The 22,495-nt window shown below is 42.5% G+C and overlaps 1 protein-coding gene across 1 annotated transcript; it reads left to right on the top strand.

Moving 5' to 3' along the window:
* The first annotated feature begins 8,579 nt into the window (after positions 1-8,579).
* ddr2a (discoidin domain receptor tyrosine kinase 2a) lies at positions 8,580-21,578 on the top strand. The gene is made up of 16 exons (XM_070908426.1): positions 8,580-8,661; positions 15,364-15,466; positions 16,090-16,321; positions 16,584-16,731; positions 17,582-17,684; positions 18,273-18,456; positions 18,543-18,783; positions 18,884-18,949; positions 19,362-19,498; positions 19,613-19,833; positions 19,948-20,170; positions 20,281-20,408; positions 20,536-20,733; positions 20,826-21,060; positions 21,224-21,373; positions 21,456-21,578. Exons 1-16 carry the CDS (start codon positions 8,580-8,582, stop codon positions 21,576-21,578), a joined length of 2,574 nt encoding a protein of 857 aa, XP_070764527.1.
* The last annotated feature ends 917 nt before the right edge of the window (positions 21,579-22,495 follow it).

The following is a 22,495-nucleotide window of genomic DNA, read 5'->3' as shown; positions in this document are numbered from 1 at the left end:
CCTTTTCAGCTTTCGGTTTCATGTTACTGCAAAACTATTGCTTACGAAGCAGAGTCTTGTTTTTATCCCCTCTATCATAGAGCAACAGTGAAAATCTGCCTTGTATATCATTACACGTGCATGTGTGGTGAAAGATATCCTACAATTAAGCGTGTGGACGGGAACACTTCTCCCCAGGTGTCACGTCTTACCCAGACAATAGAGGATTGTTTTCTGTACAGTTTTCTCTTCCAGTCAAGAACATTTAATTACGTGTGTGTGTGTGTGTGTGTGTGTGTGTGTGTGTGTGTGTGTGTAGGCCTGCACGCGTGCACCTCATTCTCAGATTTTACTGCCGTGTGTTTACATGGCTCCACCTGGGTCTGATTGGGAAATGTGATTCAGATTTCATGCATTCCCATAAAAATAAAATATCTGTGATGCTATGTTACAGCCCTCAGGGAGAATCAAGAGGTTATAATAGAAAGCACATGTGGATGGTTATGATGCATAGCATACGGGCACACTGTATTGCAATCAGGCCCAGCACCAACGGTGCACATAAACACACACACGCCCTCATATATACTGCATGTGCAGTTTATAGCTAGTCTGGGTTGAATGAGACTTGCTGTTGATATTATTTGATTCCCTGCAAATTAGACCTGCCTTGTCTTTAGCAGCTCATATACCCAGTACTGTATGTCAGCCATTATTTATTAGTTATTTAACAAGGAGACATTTTGGTCAATTTGTTTTTTATTTTATTTTATTGAACAGTTGATAGTACAGAGGCAGACAGGAAATAATGGGGGGAAGGACATGCAACAGAGGTCCCCAGCTGCAGCTGAGGAGGGGAAGTTGTGGTTATATGGTATGGGTCTTTACCACCAGACAACTGGACGCCCCACACAATACATTTATGGCACCAGAAAGCTAACTTTCCCTGTTAAGAAATAATGGCAATCATGTGCCAGACTTATATGTATTTGAACTTTCATTCAGTTTGATGAGGCAGTTTTTAATCATGCTAGATGGATGGTAGTGCTGGTCAGTTGGTCCAGTTGGACCACTTTGGTCCAGACTAAAATGTCTTGATAACTATTGTCTGGATTGCCATGCATACATTTGTGTTTACCTCAGGAAGAATTGTAATAACTTTGGTGATCCCCTGACTTTTCATTATGTCAAATGTTATGCCCAATACTTTGACCAAACACCTGTAAAACTACAAGAACAACATTCCCATCAGCCTCAGCTGTAGGCCTACTTTGTGTCTGGAGCTAATTAGCAAATATCATAGCAAATATACAAGCATGCTAGCACATTAAACTAAGATGGTGAACATGGTAATCAGCATGTTAGTATTGTCATTGTGAACATATTAGCATGCTGACGTTAGCATTTAGCTCAAGTACTGCCTCACTGAGCTGCTAGCGTGGCTGCAGACTGTTAGACTTGTCAGGTTAAAAAACAGAAATTGGCTCTCAAACTGCAGTTACAACTGCAACACTGCTGATAGAATATATTCAACATGAGATGTATACATTGAAAATTAACTTATCATATTGTTATTCTAATTATGCAACAGCGTTGTACTTACATTTCACGTTTTAATCAACGTGAATTCCTTCAGTTAAACAGAAACTATGACTTGTGTCTGAGCGTTGTGGTTATGAGTGAGGAGATGTTGTCCTCTAAGTAGCTCCTCTTCCTGTCTTCCTGACATCACCAGATCCAAGACAGTGTTTGGGTGCTGGATGGTGAAACGTTCAGTTGTTCTTGACCCTCTCAGCCTCTACTGGCTGCTCACTCTTCTGCAGATGCTCGTGGAAAGTGTTGACGCTGCTGTGTGTGTTTGTGTGTGCATGAGAGAGAGAGAGAGAGAGAGAGAGAGGGAGACAGAGGGAGACAGAGGCAGGGACCAGAGCCAGGTAAACCTGTGTGTTGACTTTGCAGGCTTTCCCAGGGTGCAGGACCTGGTGGTACACCAACGATACTCTGTGTGCTGGGCTCAACTCGCCCAAGAAAATCAGATTATTTATACAAACAAGAAAATCCTGGGAAAACAAAATAAAACCGCTATCCTGTTTGCAGTGTGAGAGTTCTGCTGGAGGACATGGCAGCGAGCTCTCACTGAATGCTTGAGAGTGTTTTGAGTTCCCGGGGTTGTGAGACGAGGAACCATATAGAGGTGGATGTCTGTGTGTGAAGTCTTGATATCCATTAATGTTGCAAGAATAGTTATTTACAACCTTTTCCTGTGAGTTGCACGAATCACAAGTGAATCGCCAACACATTTAATTCGTCCTTCTGATTCAAAAATGTAGGAACAGTATGTGTGTGTGTGTTTCTTGGTTGAGCTCTGTGGGCTGGTGGGTTTCTGAGGGGAGTATCTGTCCTTCACCACTTCCTGAACTAGCCAAGAGGGAGCTGATATTTATGAGGCACAGACTTTTTTCCCCCAGAAGTAGAAATTCAAGTCAATAGTCGTTCTATTCAGGAACGTTCTGCTCCAAGTTGATACAATAAACTCTGCTTGCTGCCCATCAACATTTTGTGTTTATAATAACCTGTATTCAAACAAAGGTCCAGTCTAAGTTTGTTCTCCCTCTAATATTTAATGGTGCTGTGACTGAATATCTATGAATATATCTGGACACATACATTAGTCTGAGTGAGTAACTGACATGTTAGATACTGTGTTTAACGTAAAGTGACATGCCATAACTCCCACTGGTACAGTAGATACAGTAATTTGCCACCACATTCGGTAACATTAACCACATATGGTTTAGTTTTTATATGTGATCCTTTGGGAGAAAGTAACAGTTCTGTAAACGGCTGTCGTACTATAATAAACTGTCAGTTATGAAAAGATTGTGAGATATAGAAAAGTAGGTCTAACTTTATTTAGCTTCTAAATTATTGACTTTACATGTTTTTTTAAAATGTACACAAACACGTGCATCGTTTTTAAGCTTATATTGCTGGCTACACACACATTTCAATTATATGAAACACACACAAACTCACTTAGCCTTCCTTTAATGATCCATGGGGATAATGGATAATAATATATAATAATAAACTTTATCTATATAGCACCTTTCAAAACACAATTACAAAGTGCTTTACAATAAAAACAGAACACATTAAAAACACAAGGAGAAAGAAACGAACTAAAATCCACAGAAACTAAACACATTATAAAACACAAAGAAAGTAAAATGAACTAAAATGTTGTAAAATCATAAATGTATGGCACAAAGCCATGACTGACTCAAATCCACCATGTAGGCGAGAAATCTAATTTAGTTTAATGGCAAATTGCACTCCTTTAAGGTTCTGCTATATGTTTCAAATGCTCCTCACCTCACATAATGGTTAAACATTTTATACTTAACTGAGGGACAGACAAGTATGTCGGGATATATGAGGCCAACTTTCCTTTATGAGTTATTGCCCACACATTTATAACATAAAGTCTGGAGCTACAGCACAGTAAAGGTGGGCTGTCACTTTATATAGTAACACACTGGTGAAGTAATATTTTTTTCTTTTCTCATTCTTCTGTGTCTTCTCATCTTCTTGCGGTGTTCAGTATCAGTTTGGATCTGCTCTCACATCACAACCTGTAACACTTCGACTTGGGTTTGATGAGAAAATGCTCTCTTGGACCTTTGAAATGTGTCAAACATGCTTCTCCTCTTTAAAGGGACGTATTTTGATTGATTTATACACTTTCAGCTCAAGTTTATTTTTTGTTCCTTTTCTGAAAGCTTTTAGAAGCGTCAGTGGACCTGACTTTGGTTTATTTTGATACTGTGACCCTGGAGTGTGCTGTGTTGTGGTATAGACTTTCATGAAGGTTAGACGCCCTGTATGAAAGATACTGTAGGAGCAGAGACAGTTTTGATTTTTTCAGGCTGAATTTAAAAGTTGACTAAGAGTCTACAGCCACGCTAGCAGCTCTGCGAGGTTTAGATACTTCGAGCTAAATGCTAAATTTCAGAATGCTGTGTTTACCACGTTCACCACCTTAGTTTAACATTTTAACATGGGGCAATCTTCAATACACATATAATTTAGTGTCTTACAATGAATGTCTATGTATACTGAACTTTTAATCAGTGCTGATAGAAAATTGTGTTAATGAGACCCTTTTTTTATGCATTTTGCAAAATGTAGTGCAACAACAACCGTCTCAAGAGGAAAATTCATTATCAGTGACCATATTCACCTGTATTCTCTCACTATGTAATAGTAGCCTATACCCTTATACCCTGCACTTCTCCCCCATCTCATCGTCACCTTTTCCCTCTCCCACAGTATTTTTCTTCTTGTACCTGTTTACGTTGGACTGCCTGCACTCGTTCGTTAGTCAGTTTACCTGGGCGCCATGGTTACAGAAGAGAGCAGACTTTACCTCAGACCAGCGATATCCAAACCAAACTCTGCCTGTTGGTGTCTGCTGGTCGTTGCTGGATGAATTGTTTAATTAGCAGTAAAACACCAGACATTCGGTACCTGGAAGGAGACTTTTTTTCCATAATTTCACCTCAATTAGAGAATTTCAAAAACCTTTGAAGTATTACTTATTCACTGGCCCATAGTATATATGCTCCAGCATGCTAAATAACAAGGACCCACAGATGTACTGTGCACCTCTCTGATCTGCTCTGACATACAGGTGAGGCCGGCTATGTGACCTAGATCTCCTGTCTTTTTCCTGCTCCGGCTCTCAGGAGCTGTGAGAACAAATTCACCACAGAGGGGTTTGTGCAGCTGGTCCTTGTTGCGGTTCTCCGTCTCCAATCCCCCCATCTCTCTTTTACTGTTACTGCTTGTGTTTTCAGGTCAGAAAAATCAGTGTTACTGCGAGATGTAGCTGTTGAAATAAATTTTGAACAGCAATGTCTGCTTTTCAAACATGAAGTTGCACCTACTTGCATGAAATGATTGCCGGAATAAAGTTAATTATGAAATGAGACAACTTTGTGTGGAAAAACTCAAGTTTGATGACAGCGAGAGCGTAATAAGTAAAAGGCTATGGACACTTTTGACATGTATACACAGTAAGTGGAAATCTAACCCTTCAGATGATATGCGTTCATAAGCTTATTACAGTTTTTCCCCTCAAAAGTTTGAAATATGTCTTTGAAAGTGAAAAGGAAAAAATCTTGGAATAGACACTTTTTGAAACCGAGATAGGACATGAATAAGTTTTTCCTGCTGTGTTCCTGTAAGACGAGAATGGAGAGAACTTTCCAGAGCCGTGAACCTGCGCCTGTTACTCCAGCGCTGCTGACTGATCTGATGTTACTGTAACAGAGGCCAGCGCTGGAATAACAGCTGTTCACTTCACACAGGTATTGAGAACACAGCTGGATCCAGAGGAGCAGAAGTTGAACTTACTGGACACTCAACTTAACATATAGAATATCAACAATGGTTTGCAGCCTTAACTCTGACATCTTAAATAATATCCTGTATAAATCATTTAAGGGTGTAACATTTTTTTAAAAGCCTGTTTTTACACCAATTGAGCCCATTTTCTACAAATTGCATAGTTTACATTACAGCCAGCCACTTTCCAAAGGCTACCACAGGCTCTAAAAGGCAGTCACATGTCAGGGCAGTATTAAAATCAACATGGAGACACCCCGAATGTGCTTGAGGTGGATAATCCATCACAGTTCATATTTTAGTAGTCTTTATTTTTTGGCAGAGCTGTGTGTGGTACTGCAGCTGAAGCAGTGATTATTTATGAAGAGTCTACCAGGTGGATGTGTTCATGTACTGCTCGTACACCCTTATATTAGTGTGCACCCTTTAGGCTTGACTGTTACATACCATCAAATATTGCACACGTTATCAAATTCTCATTCTCATTTTCTCAACATCCATGTTTGCTTAGTGTTTGTCTTTTGGGTTTGATTTTCCAACACCATAGTTTGTTAAAGCAGACCGGCTCACTCTCAAAACTTAGATGTCTGAGCTTTTCAGCAGCATTTGAATGGACCACACAGTAGACTGTTCATACCTATCTCAAGCAGTTTTCAAATCTTTGCAGCTAGTTCTGTCTTGCTGGGGGCCCCATGACTTTTTGATGCTCATACAATGCATACAAGGAAACAATATTGTTAAACAGAGGAAAAATGGAGATAAAGCTAGTCTTAGATCCTTAACACTTGGACCAAAACCTTAAAAAAAAAAAAAAGATATTGGCGTGAGGGTGGCGCCTGAGGAAAGGCCATGTTCTTATTTGAATTAAAAAGGTTTTTCTTAGTATGGAAGTAAAAACTTTGAAGACTGAGAGACTGACCCCCTTCCCCAGTTATGGCATGCTTTGGTAAATGGTGAGCAGTAATGTAAAATGTATGTGATTTGCAGTAAATGGGCTAAAACATGCGAACACACCAGTATGATCCTTTGAGAGTCTCCAAATGTAGAAGCAAAGGTCAGTTCTCTTCCCATATACAGCACAGGCAGCCTTCACATAAATGTTCTCCCATACGTGGTAAACACAACTTTGACTTCCAAATGCACACAAGCCATCAGGTGTTTGTGTTTCATTAGCTATGAAAAGCCGAGAGGAGTTCAGCTTAGCAAAGGCGTCTCAGTGGGAAGTGGCCGTAATCTGAAGCTGCAGGAAATGGAGGTAAGAAAAGCAATGAGATTGTGTGTGTGAAGGCACAATGAAAGAGGCGAGTCAGGCCGTAATTAGTGTCGCAAAATTCAGAGGGTGGACCATCAGCGCTAGTCGCACGAGATTAGTTTGAGGTTGTTTTTAGTACAGGTTTAGTTTAAAGGTTCGCTCAAGTGTTTGGCCTTAATTCAAGAGACTTTTGAGAATCAGTTTTCATCCACGGCACTTATCTTTGGAGGAAACAAATGATAAATATCAGTGTTTTCCAACTAAATTTTTCATATTTCCAAATGTACATGTCCAAACATTGTAACCAGGCAATGTGGAAAGCTGAGGAAATGTGGGCACAAGCTCAAAATCAGCAGGTCTGGATTTGTTTCCCATAGACAGAGTGCAGCACAAGTGAACCTGGACTTCATATATGTCAGAGGTTAATTTAGACAGAGGTTAACTGGAGCGTTAGCAGACAAAAGTCACTGCTGGTGGAGATCCCCTGCTGGATATAAGCAATGAGAGACAAGCATTGAGATGATATTTTAGGTATACTGTACAATCACCATCACGGCACATTGAACAGCATGTGAATGAAGGCCTGTACTGTAGCCCAGTCTTTGTCCTGTTGACCAGACCGGAGCGGAGCAGCTCTGAGCAGCATGCTGCTGATCCTTCTGTTATTTCAACGGGGGAAACGTCAGGAAAATGTTGTTTTTGGCCGGGGATGAGGACCAGGAAACGCCTGATACACACTCACACACTGAAAATTCCCACAGTGCTCTGGCAGATTTGTTTTGTGTCATGTGTAATTGGGTTTAGATAACCCTGCTTTGGTGATGTCTTTTAGTATTTATATTGGAGCTGTAGCACAAAGCCCGTCGTCTGCTCTACCATAAAGACACAAAACCATTAGATAGTGAGAGCATTGGAAAACTTCATTAAAACATTTTATTTATAGGTTTTTCTGTCTACTAACAATTGAGTGTCTCATTTCCCTTTTGCTGCACAGTCTTGTTACATAAGATGTGATTAACATGGTGTGAACAATAAAACTAACCTCAGTAATATGACAGGGTAAAAGTGGATTCTCCAAGTAGTTAACTCGGTCATGATCAGGTAACTCCACTGAGCTGTTTGAGTGAAGCAAACTAAGTGGAAGCTTTTGCTAATGTGGGTGAAAACTGCTCAAGTGTGTAACCGAACACATCCTTGTCCCACTGTAAACATTTAATACAGCAAAAGTCGAACGTGAAGTTACAGAGGGTGTATGCATTTCCTCGACTGTCCGCTTTTTTAAACTCTTCATCTGTGAACTCACATCCTAAATGACATGTGGACAGAAACTAGTTGGAACTAGTTGTTTTGCTCTGCTGCTGCACTAAGTGGTCAGTTGGAGGCGGCTTGTTGGCGCTGTGTCTGTCCAGCTGAAGTCATGTCTGTGACTCAGTGTCTCAACGTCTCTTTCTCCTCGTCCTCCGTCGCTCGTCCCTTCACTTATTCATTCATCATTTCTTCCTACAATTAGTGTGTGTTATGTACAATTATAAAATAAAAAGCTTCATTTTAATTGCATATGAACTGAGACTTCTCTGTCTTGTATGGCCGACATTGAAATATCGCCACAGATTGAATTTAACAGGCTCTCTCTCACAGAGTGATAAAGCACGAAATAAATGGAAATTTCAGTTTGGTGGCAATTATTGTGTCTTTTATTGAGTGAAATGAAAACATGCCTCCAATTAAACTCCCTTTTTCCCCCCTTTTATATCCAAACAAATGTTGGTTCCCATGAATACAGAGGAGTTAATTCAAAATAAGCACAACATACGGAGCTATTTTTCACAGTTTCAGCCTTGTGTTGAAACTATATATTCTGTGTATTGCACGTTTCCATAACCTGCTGTGTCCTTCTTGTTTTTCAGATCGGAAGCCTGTCTCTGTGCATGTGTTTGGGATGAAGCCCCTGTGGGACATTCACTTCCTCCTCCTCATCCTCCTCTACCTGTTAGGATCCGTCACATCACAGGTCAACCCAGGTCTGTGGTGCCGTTTTTTTTGCGCTATGATTTCTGTCTGTATTCAAGTCTCTGACTGCAATGAGATCATATCCAAGAGTTCGTGAATACTATTAAATGACTTTTGTGAGTTTTGGGTAATGTTTTTGGGTTTGGTCTGCTCCAGTCCAGTCCAGACTGCGACTGATTCAGATTTTGGATAAGTGCTGCTCTGTGGGAGCCATGTGGTCCCCTCTCTCTGGTTTGGCCTCTTTGATCCCAGCATGCACGCCTTTCTCCAGCTCTCGCTCCGCTGTACGGGTGGTTTTTGTGATGTCAATGAAAAAGGACCAATAATTTTTTACAAGGAAACAGAGTAGCAACATTTGGCGAGCAGAGACAGAGTCAAACAGGAACCAAAGAGAGGTTTTTAGGTTATTGTTGAAAGTGTAGAAGTACAGCAGATATTTGCCAGTAAAAACCCCGATCTGGCTACTGTTTATGACTTCAGACTCAGAGTTTCTGTCATCGCGCTGAGTTTTTCTTTATTGCTGAAAGGATAATGAATGACAGGTCCACAGATCTAAACAGTACTTAATGATGGTTTAGTCCGGGAGGTTCAACACAGAGTTGACCGGTCACACTGACCTCACTCTGCCAAGCAGTGTTTAAAAAGAAAAAAAATAACAGTGGAAAAAAAAAACGCCCCATCACTTCCACATCCTCCTGCTTTACTCCACCCCACCTCCACTTTCAAAGTAAAACTTTTTGACATTATATTCTACGCTGTTATACAACTGGGGCCTTTTCTGCTCTCTCAAGTGGAGATCAGTCAACAGTGCTGAAGGGAAATGACAAACATCACATTTTTTTCAAACCAAGAAAACAAAAAGTTATGTTTAAACTTTGCCTTGTTGTTTTCCAGAGCGTTTGCACGTACCTTAAATGATTCTCATTTTTACAGAGTGAGCCACACACACACATCATGCGTAAACACACACTCAAAACCTGGCTTTCCCTGTTTGTCATCCATTCGCTCTGTGTGCCAAAACTAACAGAATAAGAGAGAGAGAGAGCAGGGAGTTTTAAAAAGGCGAGGAAAGAAACAGAGAGAGAGTGAGAGAGACAGAGATCATAGAGAGCGTTTATAGGAGGAGTTTTCAAGTAAAATGGGGTGTGCATGCTGTGGTTACTTTCATGCGTATGCCTCCTTACACATGTATTTTAATAGCTACATTTTTGACCTATTTAACCAGATGTGAATGTAACACGGGATGCTTAAAAACATTTCACATTTTCTACAGAATCATAGATCTTGTACCATTTAGCATTCAACACCAAACATCGTGACTGTGGATATTTTATGAGGCATCTTCTCAGCTACACTTAATTAAGGATTAGAGGGTTTGACCCTTATGGGAGTGACTTTCTTTGCTTGTCTCTCTTCTTACTGTGTTTTTGTGAGTGTGTGCGTGTGTGTGTGTGTGTGTGCGTGTGTCTGTGTGCCTGCTCGCATGCATATACCCGCATGCACACGCATACTGTGGATCCAGCTATCCCACTGGAGTCTGTGGCTAATGCATACCAGACATTCTGACAGCAGGAAAGTCCATTGAAATAGGCTCTGTCTTTCTCCCCAGCACTTTTGTGTGTGTGTGTGTGTGTGTGTGTGTGTGTGTGTGTGTGTGGGGGGTGTGCGTTTCCCAGTATTTGACCACTCATAAGTCATGGAAAGGACTGTTTGTGCATCTGATCATGGTCAAAGTTCAACAAGTTCACCATTCAAGACAAAGTTTTGTATCTATAATCCGACCCAAGGGAATTCTTCACTCAAAAACCACCAGCGATTATTTCAAAAGTGTCACTGAAAGCTCAAATCTCAACCTGCTCTAATATATGGAAGCAGGATATATCCACCTATAATTCTGTCTAATGCTTTAGTTCTGCTGCATTGAGAAGAGGGTCATTTTTCCACTGTCTGGAAATATTCATGGCTGAATTTAGTAGAGCTGAGATGTTGAGTGATGCCAACTTTCCCCTGTTTAAAATTCCCAAGCAATGGAGTTATACCATCCCTGTCTTTCCCATTTTACTCGTGAGTGGGCGAACTTTATTTCACTGTGGAGGGGGAGGAGGCGTGCACATTAGCAAAGGCCTGAGCAGAGCAGCCAAATATCAAGCATTACTGTGTGGGCTTCCTCTCATGAGTTTAAAGTTTAAAGTTAATCTTGAATAAATGAATGAATGCATTATAACTTTGTCTTTAAATCATTAAAATCACATACCACTGCAATGACTTTAAAAAATTGCCACTTTCGAAAGAAGCAATAATCTTCCTCTTATACTTCTTACAAGTTAGAAGTCATGAGAATTATAATACACCCATGCTCAATTCACATTTTGCTGCTATTGATTGATTGATTTTATTTATGGATTATCAGACACGGGAAAAAAAGAAAAATCCAAAGGATAACATGTTAAAGTGAAAACACTTATTTCCTCCTTAATCTAATATGACCACTAGCTTGTGGTGGCTAATGTAAGCTAACATTAGATGGATATTGCTGTGTGTTGACATTACGTTAGTCAGTTTGCTGAAACCTCTTTATACTTGTGTGACAAATATGCTATGTTTTAGCAAGTCAAAACATTATATGGTTTTATCACAAAAGTAAACCGTACCTCAGCAGGAGACATGTTTGTTGTTTGGAGGCAGCAGACCAATGTGTAAACACATTATTGACAAAGTTGTTGTGGCGAACGTGTTAGCTAACGTGTTTCCTATTCATACATCCAGCAGAAAGAAAGAAAAATATGCATTAATTTTAAGTAAAGTAAATTATAAACAACTCCTTAAAAAATGCCCAAACGGACAGGTATTATGAAGCAGATGTCAACATCAGCTTTCGTGACTGCACAGCATGTATGCGTGTGCGTGTGGAGCCAGCGGTTGGACAGCAAACACTACAGAACAAACCTGCCTTTCAGTAGTCAGGGTGCGGTAAAATATCAAGAGGTGAGAGAGAGGGTTTGGTCCGTTACTCCTTCATCTCTCTCTCTTTCTCTCTCTCTCTCTCCACCACACAAGGCTGGTATTTTTCCACCTTTTTCTGGGGTGATATTTTTAGATACTGCGGCCAAATGTTGAGCCTGATGGGTGGTGGTGGTGTGTGTGTGTGTGTGTGTGTGTGTGTAGGGGGGTAAATCTGTGTATGTGTGTCCAAATGAACACACTCGCCTGCCCCCATAGTTCACCCCAGGGGTCACCTCTGAGTGGGTTGGGTAGATAAATAAACACAGCAAAAACCAACATTTGGAGGAGCGGTCACACATCCGGCATGGCATACTGAAGCCCGTCTCTCTGACTCTCTCGAGGATGTGGTTAAAGACTCTGATAATGACTCCTATTTTCATCAATTACGACCCAGGCAATTGCTGTGTTTTCCCCCAACTGGTGATGATGCATTGTTTGTGTGTGTGTGTGTGTGTGTGTGTGTGTGTGTGTGTGTGTGTGTGTGTGTGTGTCTCACTATATTTTTATGGCCAGACTCCAAAAATTACACAATTTATGTCACGAGCTCATGCTCATGCTCATGCTGAGATGCTGCACTACGGTCATCTCTTTTTTCATGTTGATGTCTCTTTACCTCTGTGTGAATGAGGCTCATGTGCTGCTCTTCTGGCTCTCACAAGTGCAGGAACGCCAACCACGTCAAACCCCATAACCTCTGGACCAGGCTGCAACACGGCACCAAAGACAGATTTCAGCTACTTGATGCCAGACATTATCATTCCAGTTTTTCCACTTTATTTTCAAACATTGAGGCTCTTTGTCATCTTATCCTGTCCTGATTTGATTCAAAATCATTTATTGGAGATCTCTGCTGTTTCTCTTGAAGCAGGTTCTGACGATTTGCCTTTTTACTACAGCTATCATACGTGCAGTTTGAGCACCGCACCTATCATTAAAATGGTTTTGTAATTATGTAGCCAGGGATACCACTAATATTCTGAGAATACGAGAGGAGTAAGATGATTTCTTTTGATGTGGTCTGCTTATAGCCAAGGCGATCTGGTGCGAGGAGAGAAATAGGAGTGGAGGGGTGTAAACAGTTGGGGATGAATGATGAGGGCTGAAGAGAGGAGGGCAGCATGGAACAAAGGTTAGAGAGGACAAGATGAAAGGAGGACAGAGGAGGCGAATGTAGACATCTGGAAGAGTTTTTGTTTGTGCCTCCTTCAAGCTGTCACTGTGTCACTGCCAAGACGAAGGCCGCATGCGTGTGTGTGGTTGCATCTACGCCTGGTTTCTGTGTGTGCACAGACATGTGAGCAGAGTATCAGGTCATCAGTCCCAGTCCCAAAAACCTTCAGGGGTTTCCACATCTTGACTTTTAAGCAAATATTTGGAGGAGATCAAGAAAAGATGAAGAGAGAGAATCACAGGGGGAGAAAAAGAAGGAAAGAAAGAGCAAGAGGGGGGACAGGGAAGGCCTTGAACCTTGCGCTCTGCTGTTGCTGGCATCTTCTCAAAGGTTTTTCTGTGAGACAAGGGGCCGGGCCAACAGGGTCAGTCTCCCTTTAACGTCCGGCTCCAGCTCAAGCGAAAGCCGTGTCCCAACGCTATCACATACACGGAAATCAAGTTTTACCAAAGGCTCTTTCATCCATAAACAAGGCTGACTATCGGCTCATATCCTGTAAGTTATCAATGTAAGGCCAAAACACAAGAGCAACACAACCCTGTAGATAGAGCACGTTGGAAAAGAGCCCTTTCATTTTTGCTCGAGGAAACGCCCAGAAATCAGTAGATTCATTCAGAGCCTTGTAAAAGTTAATAGATACCACGTCGGCTGCGTCACGCTCAGTTAGCCACAGGCCCGCTGAGTCTTAATGAGATGAACGTTTTTTTCCTGAATCACGCTGTTAACGTTTATCACCTCTCACCAATGAAGGGGACAGAAGAAAAGAGGGACGGGAGAGACCACACAGAAGGAGTGAGGACAGGACAGAGAGGAGACAGAAAAAAAGGAGGATGAGGGGGTGGAGGGGCATACAGGGAACAGAGGGCATATTGCTTCTATTGACCGCACAGTGGAGGCGTGATTGACTCAAACCAGCCAGTTTTACCACACACACACACAGTAACTAACTCCTGTACATGTGCTTGATACCAGCACTGTTTGGACTGGCAGAGACACTGAATGGATCCAGCTTATTATTTCAATAGAGCAACCACAATTTCAGTGCAAGGAGTGTGTAGCTGCTTGGATGTGTGTGTTTGTGTGCAGCCCTCTCACATCACCACCCCACCCCTTAAATCTAGCACTATCCATCACATTTTGCAGGTTTCTTGACAGGAGATGAGAATTAAGTACTTCTGTCTTAGAAATATCTGAGAGCGTCTGGTGAATGTTTGAGTGTGTTTTTTTTTTTTAAATTTCAACGCCGACCAGCGCTGTGGTTGGTCTGAGAGAAGTGAGGGGAGCTGCAGGTTACAGAGTGCGATAATCAGGTAGCCTTAAACACCAGCGGACAGCCTGCTTAAATAGAAGCACTGTTATAGACTTGAGTACGTCGAAGTAAAACTACTCAAGTAAATGTAAAAAAGGAGCTACTTTAAAGTTTATTCCATAAATAATTGTCAAAGGATCACTGTGGGATCCTGACAGTAAACATTTCAATATGAGTATACCATACCTGCGGGGCTGGAAAAAGTATTCAGAGACATTTTGGGGAATACGCTTATTCACTGTCTTAATAATGGTTGGATGAGAATATTTGATACCACTCTGCCTGTTAGATACAAACCTACAGCCAGCAGCTTGACTTTGCATAGCATGGAGTCTCCGCTGGTTGCTTGGCAACCTGACGGAGACCACGAGACTCACCTTCAGATAGACCCAGGCTAGCTGTTTTCCCTGTTTCCAGTCTTGATGCTACACTATCCACCTGCTGGCCGTAACGTTACAACAAAGGCTAAATGGTTTGTTTGGCACGTGTATGTCGAGTAAACTAAACAGGGAATGAGACGTAGCTGACATGTAAACACCGTCCTAAGGTTGCTGGCTAAGGTGGAGCCAGTTGTAGTTATTTTATATACTGTTGGTTGGTTTAATTTACTGTATAATATGTGCTTATTGTAGGTTATTAAAATCTGAATATGAAAAGTAACTTAAGCTGTCAAAGTGTTGACAAGTTTAGCAGGGTGAAAAGTGCAATATTTCCATCCATCTCAACTGTAGTGCAGTAGAAGTAGCATATGATGGTCAAGTAAAGTACAAGTACCTCACACACTTTTCATGAGTACAATACTTGAGTAAATGTACTTAGTTACCATGCACCACTTTCAACCGACCCCTCTCAAATTCAGTGATACACATCAAACTGGTGGCCATCTTTCCTTCATGAGAGGTAATTTTCACATTTTCAAAAAGAGGAAACCAAATGAAATCTCTTCTTGAATGTGTCATAGCAGCATAATAATTTCTAGCCTTTCCAAACCTACATGATCAAAAGAATGCAGTTATAGTGAGTTAAAGTCAAACTACTGCTTTCAGAATGTACTCAAAAAAGCACTGGTAAACAAAAAAGCTACTCTTTAACAACAATGCTCAGTGATTAGTCACTTCCCCGTCTTGGTAAAATACAGAGTGTTTAAGGCTAAACACACATCAGAGTGGACGTTCATCTGCTTGTCTGTTTATTTCTTCTAGTCTTTTAACCAAACATGTTGTGTCTCAGGAGTGTGTCGGTATCCTCTGGGCATGTCAGGAGGGCAGATACAGGACGAGGACATCTCCGCCTCCAGCCAGTGGTCTGAGTCCACAGCTGCTAGATATGGCAGGTAGGTCTGTCTGTCTCTCTCTCTCTCTCTCACACACACACACACACACACACACACACACACTCTAACACACACTCTTCATTGTATGTTTACCCTGATAATAAGTGTGTGTGTGGGTGGCTTTTCCTGTAAGGTGCCTGTGCCTGTTTATTTGCAGTAAGCCACAAACTGGGGTATCAGTTCTACTTACAGCCACATGATTAGGTGTGTGTGTGTGTGTGTGTGTGTGTGTGCAGAAGAACTTGGGTGGCCTTTAGTAAGTATCAGGATAATGATGTAATACACTTTCCCCATCCATCCTGGCTGTGTTTTCAGTCTCGCCCAGCTCCCCCTCTTCCCTGCCAGCCCCTTGCCCAAAATTAACACTTTAAGATGAATTTACGACGCAGGCTGTCACTGAGGTGTTTTTATAACAGCCTGTAAGAACTGAAATCCACCACCGCACTCACTTTTACTTTCCTCTCACCTTTCCCTCTCCATCCTGTCCCAATTTTTCTTCTCCCTCGCTCTTTTCCCTTTCCTGCTGTAATTCTAATATGAACATCCACTCGCCGTTATTTCATCTTTTCCCTCTCTCTCTCTGTCTCTCTGTCTCTCTCTCTCTCTCTCTCTCTCACTCTCAGGTTGGACTTCGAGGAGGGCGACGGCGCGTGGTGTCCAGAGATAACGGTCGAGCCAGACAGCCTGAAGGAGTTTCTCCAGATTGACCTCCGCTCGCTCCACTTCATCACCCTTGTGGGCACCCAGGGTCGCCACGCGGGAGGCATCGGCAATGAGTTCGCCCAGATGTACAAGATTAAATACAGCCGTGATGGAAGCCGCTGGATCTCATGGAGGAACAGGCAGGGCAAGCAGGTAGGTTAACATAACAGTCAGTGCTCTACGCTGGCTTGACAAACTTCTGATCAAGATGAACTGTGCACTGATACTCATCATTTGCCCTCAGGTCATATTTTTATGGCCGATCATTGTTCATACCTGGTATGACTGTGTTTACAGTCTCAATAGAGATAGTATATCTATAACTGATTCATTAATTCTTCATTATCTATAAATGATATAAGGAGCAATTAGTGAGCTTCTTCATGAGGTCATGGTGAGTTTGTTTTACCCGCAGGTGATCGAAGGAAACAGGAACGCCTACGACATCGTCCTCAAGGACCTCGAGCCGCCCATCATCGCTCGCTTCGTCCGCTTCATGCCCGTGACGGACCACTCCATGAACGTCTGCATGAGAGTGGAGCTCTACGGCTGCGAGTGGCTGGGTAAGAGGTGGCCGAGGCACAAAGGAAGAGGCTGGTGGGAAGAGAGGGGGACATGTTAGGACGGAGCAAAGATCACAGCTGGGTTGAGGCACCAGTTGCGACCTTTGAGCCCATAAAGATAGAAAGGATCTGCTGATTCACCCGTTTATAACAAGAGGGGCACTGTTGAAACACTGATAACTGTTAATTGATGCTTCCAGTTAGGGAACACCCCATTACTTTTGTTCTGTTCCTTTTATTGTTTCCCCGTTTGACCCCCAAAGTTCCCACGCTCAAAATCTCAATTTTAAATTTGGTTAGATTAGGTTATTTGACTACAAAGGAAAAAAAGGGGACGTTTTTCGAATAATTCAATATGGTTGAAGGTTTGTCAGGCAGACTTGATGGGTCCAAACAAAAAAAGCAATAGCAGTTTTAAGGGCTTCATAGCACCTGCTGGTGCTTAGCCCACTTTATTTCTTGTTAATGAGAATATTTAGACAACTGGCTTGACCGGAAAAAACAACAAGCAAACAATAAGAAAAGCAGAAAAATCCACATTCTTGGGTAACTGAAACTTTGTGTCACCAGGCCCTCTAATAAAACATTTGACATACTACATATTCTGTGTCTGCTTGTTCCAGTGCTTCAATACAGCAATCTAATATCACATTTTTGTATTAATGGAAATTCCTCTCCTGCCTTGTGCCTCATTTTGTAAATATTTCTCTGTAACTCAACAAACTGTAACTCGGACAAACCTCTGTGGTTTTGAGCATCGTGTTTCTGCACAACATGAGTTTGGAATGATGTTTCAAAATGTTTTGGGTTGATTTAATCTAAACGATGAACAATGTTCTTTGCTTTGCAGATGGTCTTGTGTCATACAACTCTCCAGCAGGAGAACAGATGAGCTTGCCTGCGAACCCTGTTTATGTCAACGACTCTGTCTATGATGGAGCTGTCATCCACAGGTGTGTGTGTGTGTGTGTGTATGTATATGTAGGTGTTTCTATGTGTGTTTACACAGCCCTCTACACTGCTTCATCATTGCTCTCATCCTTCGTCTGCAACCCCCCCCGCCCCCCCCCCCCCCCCCCCACACACACACACACACACACACACCTTGTTGTTGCCTGGTCACCATGGTGAAAGCAGAGAGACAGACGGTGGTGAGCGGGTCATGGTGGTTTACTGTTAGGCAATACCTCATGGGAATGACTGAGTCAACAGTGCTTATGAAGTTTAAAAACCGGAATGAACCAATCAGTCTTCTGTTGACAGTAGTGTTTAGACTATGGCATGGTGAATAATGTCCTCCATGACAAAGGCAGGCTTCCTTCTCTCTGTCCGGCAACAGAGCAGAGGGAAAAGAAAATGGCCTTTATTACAATATCACAGCCAACAGCAGAAGTGAGGAATTGGTTTTACAATGCTGCCACCTAGTGTTTAAAAGTTGTACCATAAAAACCCTTTAACACTTTAACTTTTGAAGATGTTGCAGGGATGTTCCTCTGTGATTTCTGCCTCTATTTTATGCTCTTTCTTTCTCTGCTTCTCAGTATGACAGAGGGCTTAGGCCAGCTGACTGATGGAGTGTGTGGTCTGGATGATTTTACGCACAGTCACGTCTACAATGTGTGGCCCGGGTATGACTACGTGGGCTGGAACAATGAGAGCTTCCCCAGTGGATATGTTGAAATCATGTTTGAGTTTGACCGCACACGAAACTTCACCACCATGAAGGTGAGGCTCCTGGTAATACGAGTCAATATTTTTCTCCAGATGTTCAGTTTTTACGTCTCTCATCAGCAACTAAACTCTGCGTCCAGGTCCACTGCAACAACATGTTCTCACGGCATGTCAAGGCCTTCCGCCAGGTGGTGTGTTACTTCCGCTCTGAAGCAGACTGGGAGGCCTCACCACTCTCCTTCAGCCCTGTGGTGGACGAGAAGAATCCCAGCGCCCGCTTTGTTACCGTCAACCTGGCCAATCACATGGCCAGTGCCATCAAGTGCCAGTTCTACTTCGCTGATGCCTGGATGTTGTTCAGCGAGATCACCTTCCAGTCAGGTATACAGACTGAAGAACTGCGTATAAGTCCGTTTTGAGACCTTCTGATTTAAGATGAACAGTAAATGTCTGATCAGCTCTGCGCCTTCTGGCCTTTCAGATACAGCCATGTACAACACAACACTGGCTCCACCCAAGACGGGAATACCACCTAACATACAACCAGGTTAGTGAGCACTCCACACAGTTGATAAAGAGCTATACATTCAATAAAACCTTTTGTGGCATGCATGACAGATAACAATATGGCATATTTTGTTGTCAACAACCTTGTCTGAGCATTTGACAAAATTAGTACGCAGCAAAAGCAAAGAAAAAAACAGTGGGAATAGAGACAAGCAAAGTGCTAAGTTGTAAGGCAGTTTATCAGAATAAAGAGTATTTATTGTTTTGATAAAGGTTTATTCTGCTTTTGCACATTTCACATTTTCCTTGAAACTTTTTTTGTAAATCCAAACTATCTGAGTCTAGTTATTTGGAAAGGTAAATGCTATATACATACGGTCCCCCACATATACATGCATGCGGACAGTACAGTCTCCATCTTAAAAAGGTGTCTCTCCCCATTCCCTCCGCAGAAGACGACCCCACCCACAAAGTAGATGACAGCAACACCCGGATCCTGATCGGTTGTTTAGTGGCCATCATCTTCATCCTCGTGGCCATCATTGTCATCATCTTGTGGCGGCAGGTGTGGCAGAAGATGTTGGAGAAGGTGAGCTCATTGCTGCTGTTACGTGACGTTGTGCATTTCCATTGAGATCGCTGAGTCTTGTGTCTGGGAGGTGGTCAGATCTGTTCCTTCACCTCCCGCCGTCCTTCATTCTAGGCCTCTCGCCGGATGCTGGATGATGAACTAACTGCTAGTTTGTCAATACAGAGCGAGACATTCGCCTACAACCATAACCACAACCAGTCGAGCACAATCAGCGAGCAAGAGTCTAATTCCACCTATGAGCGCATCTTCCCCCTTGGTCCCGACTACCAGGAGCCATCGCGCCTCATATGTAAGCTGCCGGAGTTTGCTCAGAGCTCAGAGGAGCCTGGTAGGTGGACACGCACGTCTGCTTACACATACACGTCCGTTTAAATTGATAATCAACCTCCCTTATCTTATTGAGATTCCTAGTTACAGCTCTCCGTATGTGTTCCAGCTTCTTCCAGCACGGCTGCTTCTAAATCCACCACAGCTACTGTAGCCCAAGATGGCGTCCCTCATTATGCAGAGGCCGACATTGTGAACTTGCAAGGCGTGACTGGAAGCAACACGTACGCCATCCCTGCACTAACCATGGACCTGTTGTCAGGGAAGGATGTTGCAGTGGAGGAGTTCCCACGGAAGCTGCTCACGTTCAAAGAGAAGCTGGGAGAGGGCCAGTTTGGAGAGGTGTGTGTCCCTCGTCGGGCTTCCAGCTGCTTTTCTTGCAGCTTAAAGCAAAGGCGAAGTTCTAAATGTTGTATTCCTTCTCCTCCTATAACGCATGTTCTTCCTCTCAGGTGCACCTGTGTGAAGCAGAGGGGATGCAGGAGTTCATGAATAAAGAGTTTTTATTTGACATCCCTGAGGACCAGCCAGTTTTAGTGGCTGTGAAGATGCTCCGTTCAGATGCCAACAAAAATGCAAGGTATGGGCTGATGTCTGAGTGATCTGCACCAAATACCTTATTCCTGTACCTGGAAATAAATCTTTGAAATGAAAATGTTAAGTTCATGCAATTCTGATTTCTCCCTTGCCTTTTGTGTTTTTGGAAGGAATGACTTCCTGAAAGAGATAAAGATCATGTCACGTTTGAAGGACCCCAACATCATTCGCCTGCTCGCTGTGTGCATCTACAGCGACCCGCTCTGTATGATCACAGAGTATATGGAGAACGGAGATCTCAACCAGTTTCTGTCTCGCCACGAACCCGAGGGGCAACTTGCTCTGCTCAGCAATGCACCTACGGTCAGGTGAGCAGTGTTGAACAAACCGGTGAGAGACAGCTGTGTCTCTTTGTGAAAGTTTTTGTCTTTTGATGCTGTTTCTTTTCCGTCCTCTGCAGCTTCAATAATCTGTGCTACATGGCTGCTCAGATAGCATCGGGGATGAAGTACCTCTCCTCTCTAAACTTTGTTCATCGAGACTTGGCCACGCGGAATTGCCTGGTGGGCAAAAACTACACGATAAAGATAGCTGACTTTGGCATGAGCAGGAACCTGTACAGCGGTGACTACTACCGCATCCAGGGCAGAGCGGTACTGCCGATACGCTGGATGTCATGGGAGAGCATCCTGCTGGTAAGGAGCACTGATTAACGAAAGATCTGACTTTTATTGTAGAGAAATTTCCTTTATTTTGTGTTTTCCTGACATCTTTCCCCTTTGTTTGTGTGTGCATGTCCTGGAATTTAACCAACATATTTGTGAAGGAAAATGTGCTCATCGCTGTTTTCTTGTGCAGGGAAAGTTCACCACAGCTAGCGATGTGTGGGCCTTTGGGGTGACCCTGTGGGAGATACTAAACTTTTGCAAGGAGCAGCCTTACTCTCAGCTCACTGATGAGCAGGTGATAGAAAACACAGGGGAGTTTTTCAGGGACCAGAAAAGACAGGTGAGTGTACAAGCATTTCATGTACATATATAAAAAGAAAACAGTGGATCCCTGGCTTCATTTCTTGCTCCCTGCCGTGCAGATCTACCTGCCTCAGCCTGTGCTGTGCCCGGATGCGCTCTACAAGATCATGCTGAGCTGCTGGAGGAGGAACACAAAGGAGCGGCCCTCCTTCCAGGAAATACACCGAGCCCTCCTGGAATAACAACCTTTAAACTGGGGCAATGTTTTAAGACAGTGATTCCCAGTCTGCTCATCTCTGGAGGAAATGGTGCATGACAAGAGTGGACCATGATTCAGACACGGTCCAGGTTTAAGCTATCTTGTTTCAGTAGAGAAACAGGGTGAGAGCCACCTCCAAGCTGATATTTGGGAAACACTCTTTCATGGACTTACACACTACAAAGATGGATTACCAGAGACTTTTGGTGTGTGTCAGCTTGAGTTTATTTAGCACGTTGGCTAAGGCGTTTTATAGACATACAGGTATTCTTTAAAATCTATTCTGTTTCATAGTACACCGACCCCGAAACTCACACAGAAACGTGATGAAGGTTTGGTCGTGACATTGGTTGTGACGAGGAAGCCAAAGTTAAATGTAGCAAGTGACATTCGGCACTTTTAAAAATGTATTATAATTTCATTTTTTTTATATGAGTTCAAATTTCCGTTTGATAGCAAACGTATGCAATGTTGTTCTTGTGTTTTCTTTTGGAAGACTGCTTGAATGTAGAGGGGGACCATTACTGTTACATTTAATTCAATTTCCAAGTATTTCATCTCAATTTCTCAGAAAAACTCCACACTTTTAGAATAACAAGGAAATATAGTCTTTCTCATCTCCCTGCAGTTTTTCCTACGGTGATTTGAACATGAAGTGTATATGACTGTGTATTTTCAATAGATAAGTCTAAATCTCAAATAGCAATATTTTGAATTAATATTTATATGTTCATATGTGTTTGTTGTGTTTATGTTTTGTTGATATATTTGGGGATTAATTGTGCTCTTTAACTGACGTGTTTAGAGTATCATATTTGATTCTTTCCTGCTCACATTTTGGATCTAAATGGCAAACAAATGGCTTGAAAAATGGTTTTCAGCTATTGTCTTGCAGTGACA

Source organism: Enoplosus armatus, chromosome 7, assembly GCF_043641665.1.
Source record: "Enoplosus armatus isolate fEnoArm2 chromosome 7, fEnoArm2.hap1, whole genome shotgun sequence".
NCBI classification, from domain to species: domain Eukaryota; kingdom Metazoa; phylum Chordata; class Actinopteri; order Centrarchiformes; family Enoplosidae; genus Enoplosus; species Enoplosus armatus.
Note: the sequence above shows the minus strand (reverse complement) of the source record. Positions and strands in the feature narration are given on the sequence as shown.

Coding starts and splice junctions, on each gene's coding strand:
- ddr2a (XM_070908426.1), top strand. CDS start 8,580: ATGAAGCCCCTGTGGGACATTCACTTCCTCCTCCTCATCCTCCTCTAC. Junction 15,467..16,089: donor ACAGCTGCTAGATATGGCAG/GTAGGTCTGTCT, acceptor TCTCACTCTCAG/GTTGGACTTCGAGGAGGGCG. Junction 18,950..19,361: donor ACCACCTAACATACAACCAG/GTTAGTGAGCAC, acceptor TTCCCTCCGCAG/AAGACGACCCCACCCACAAA.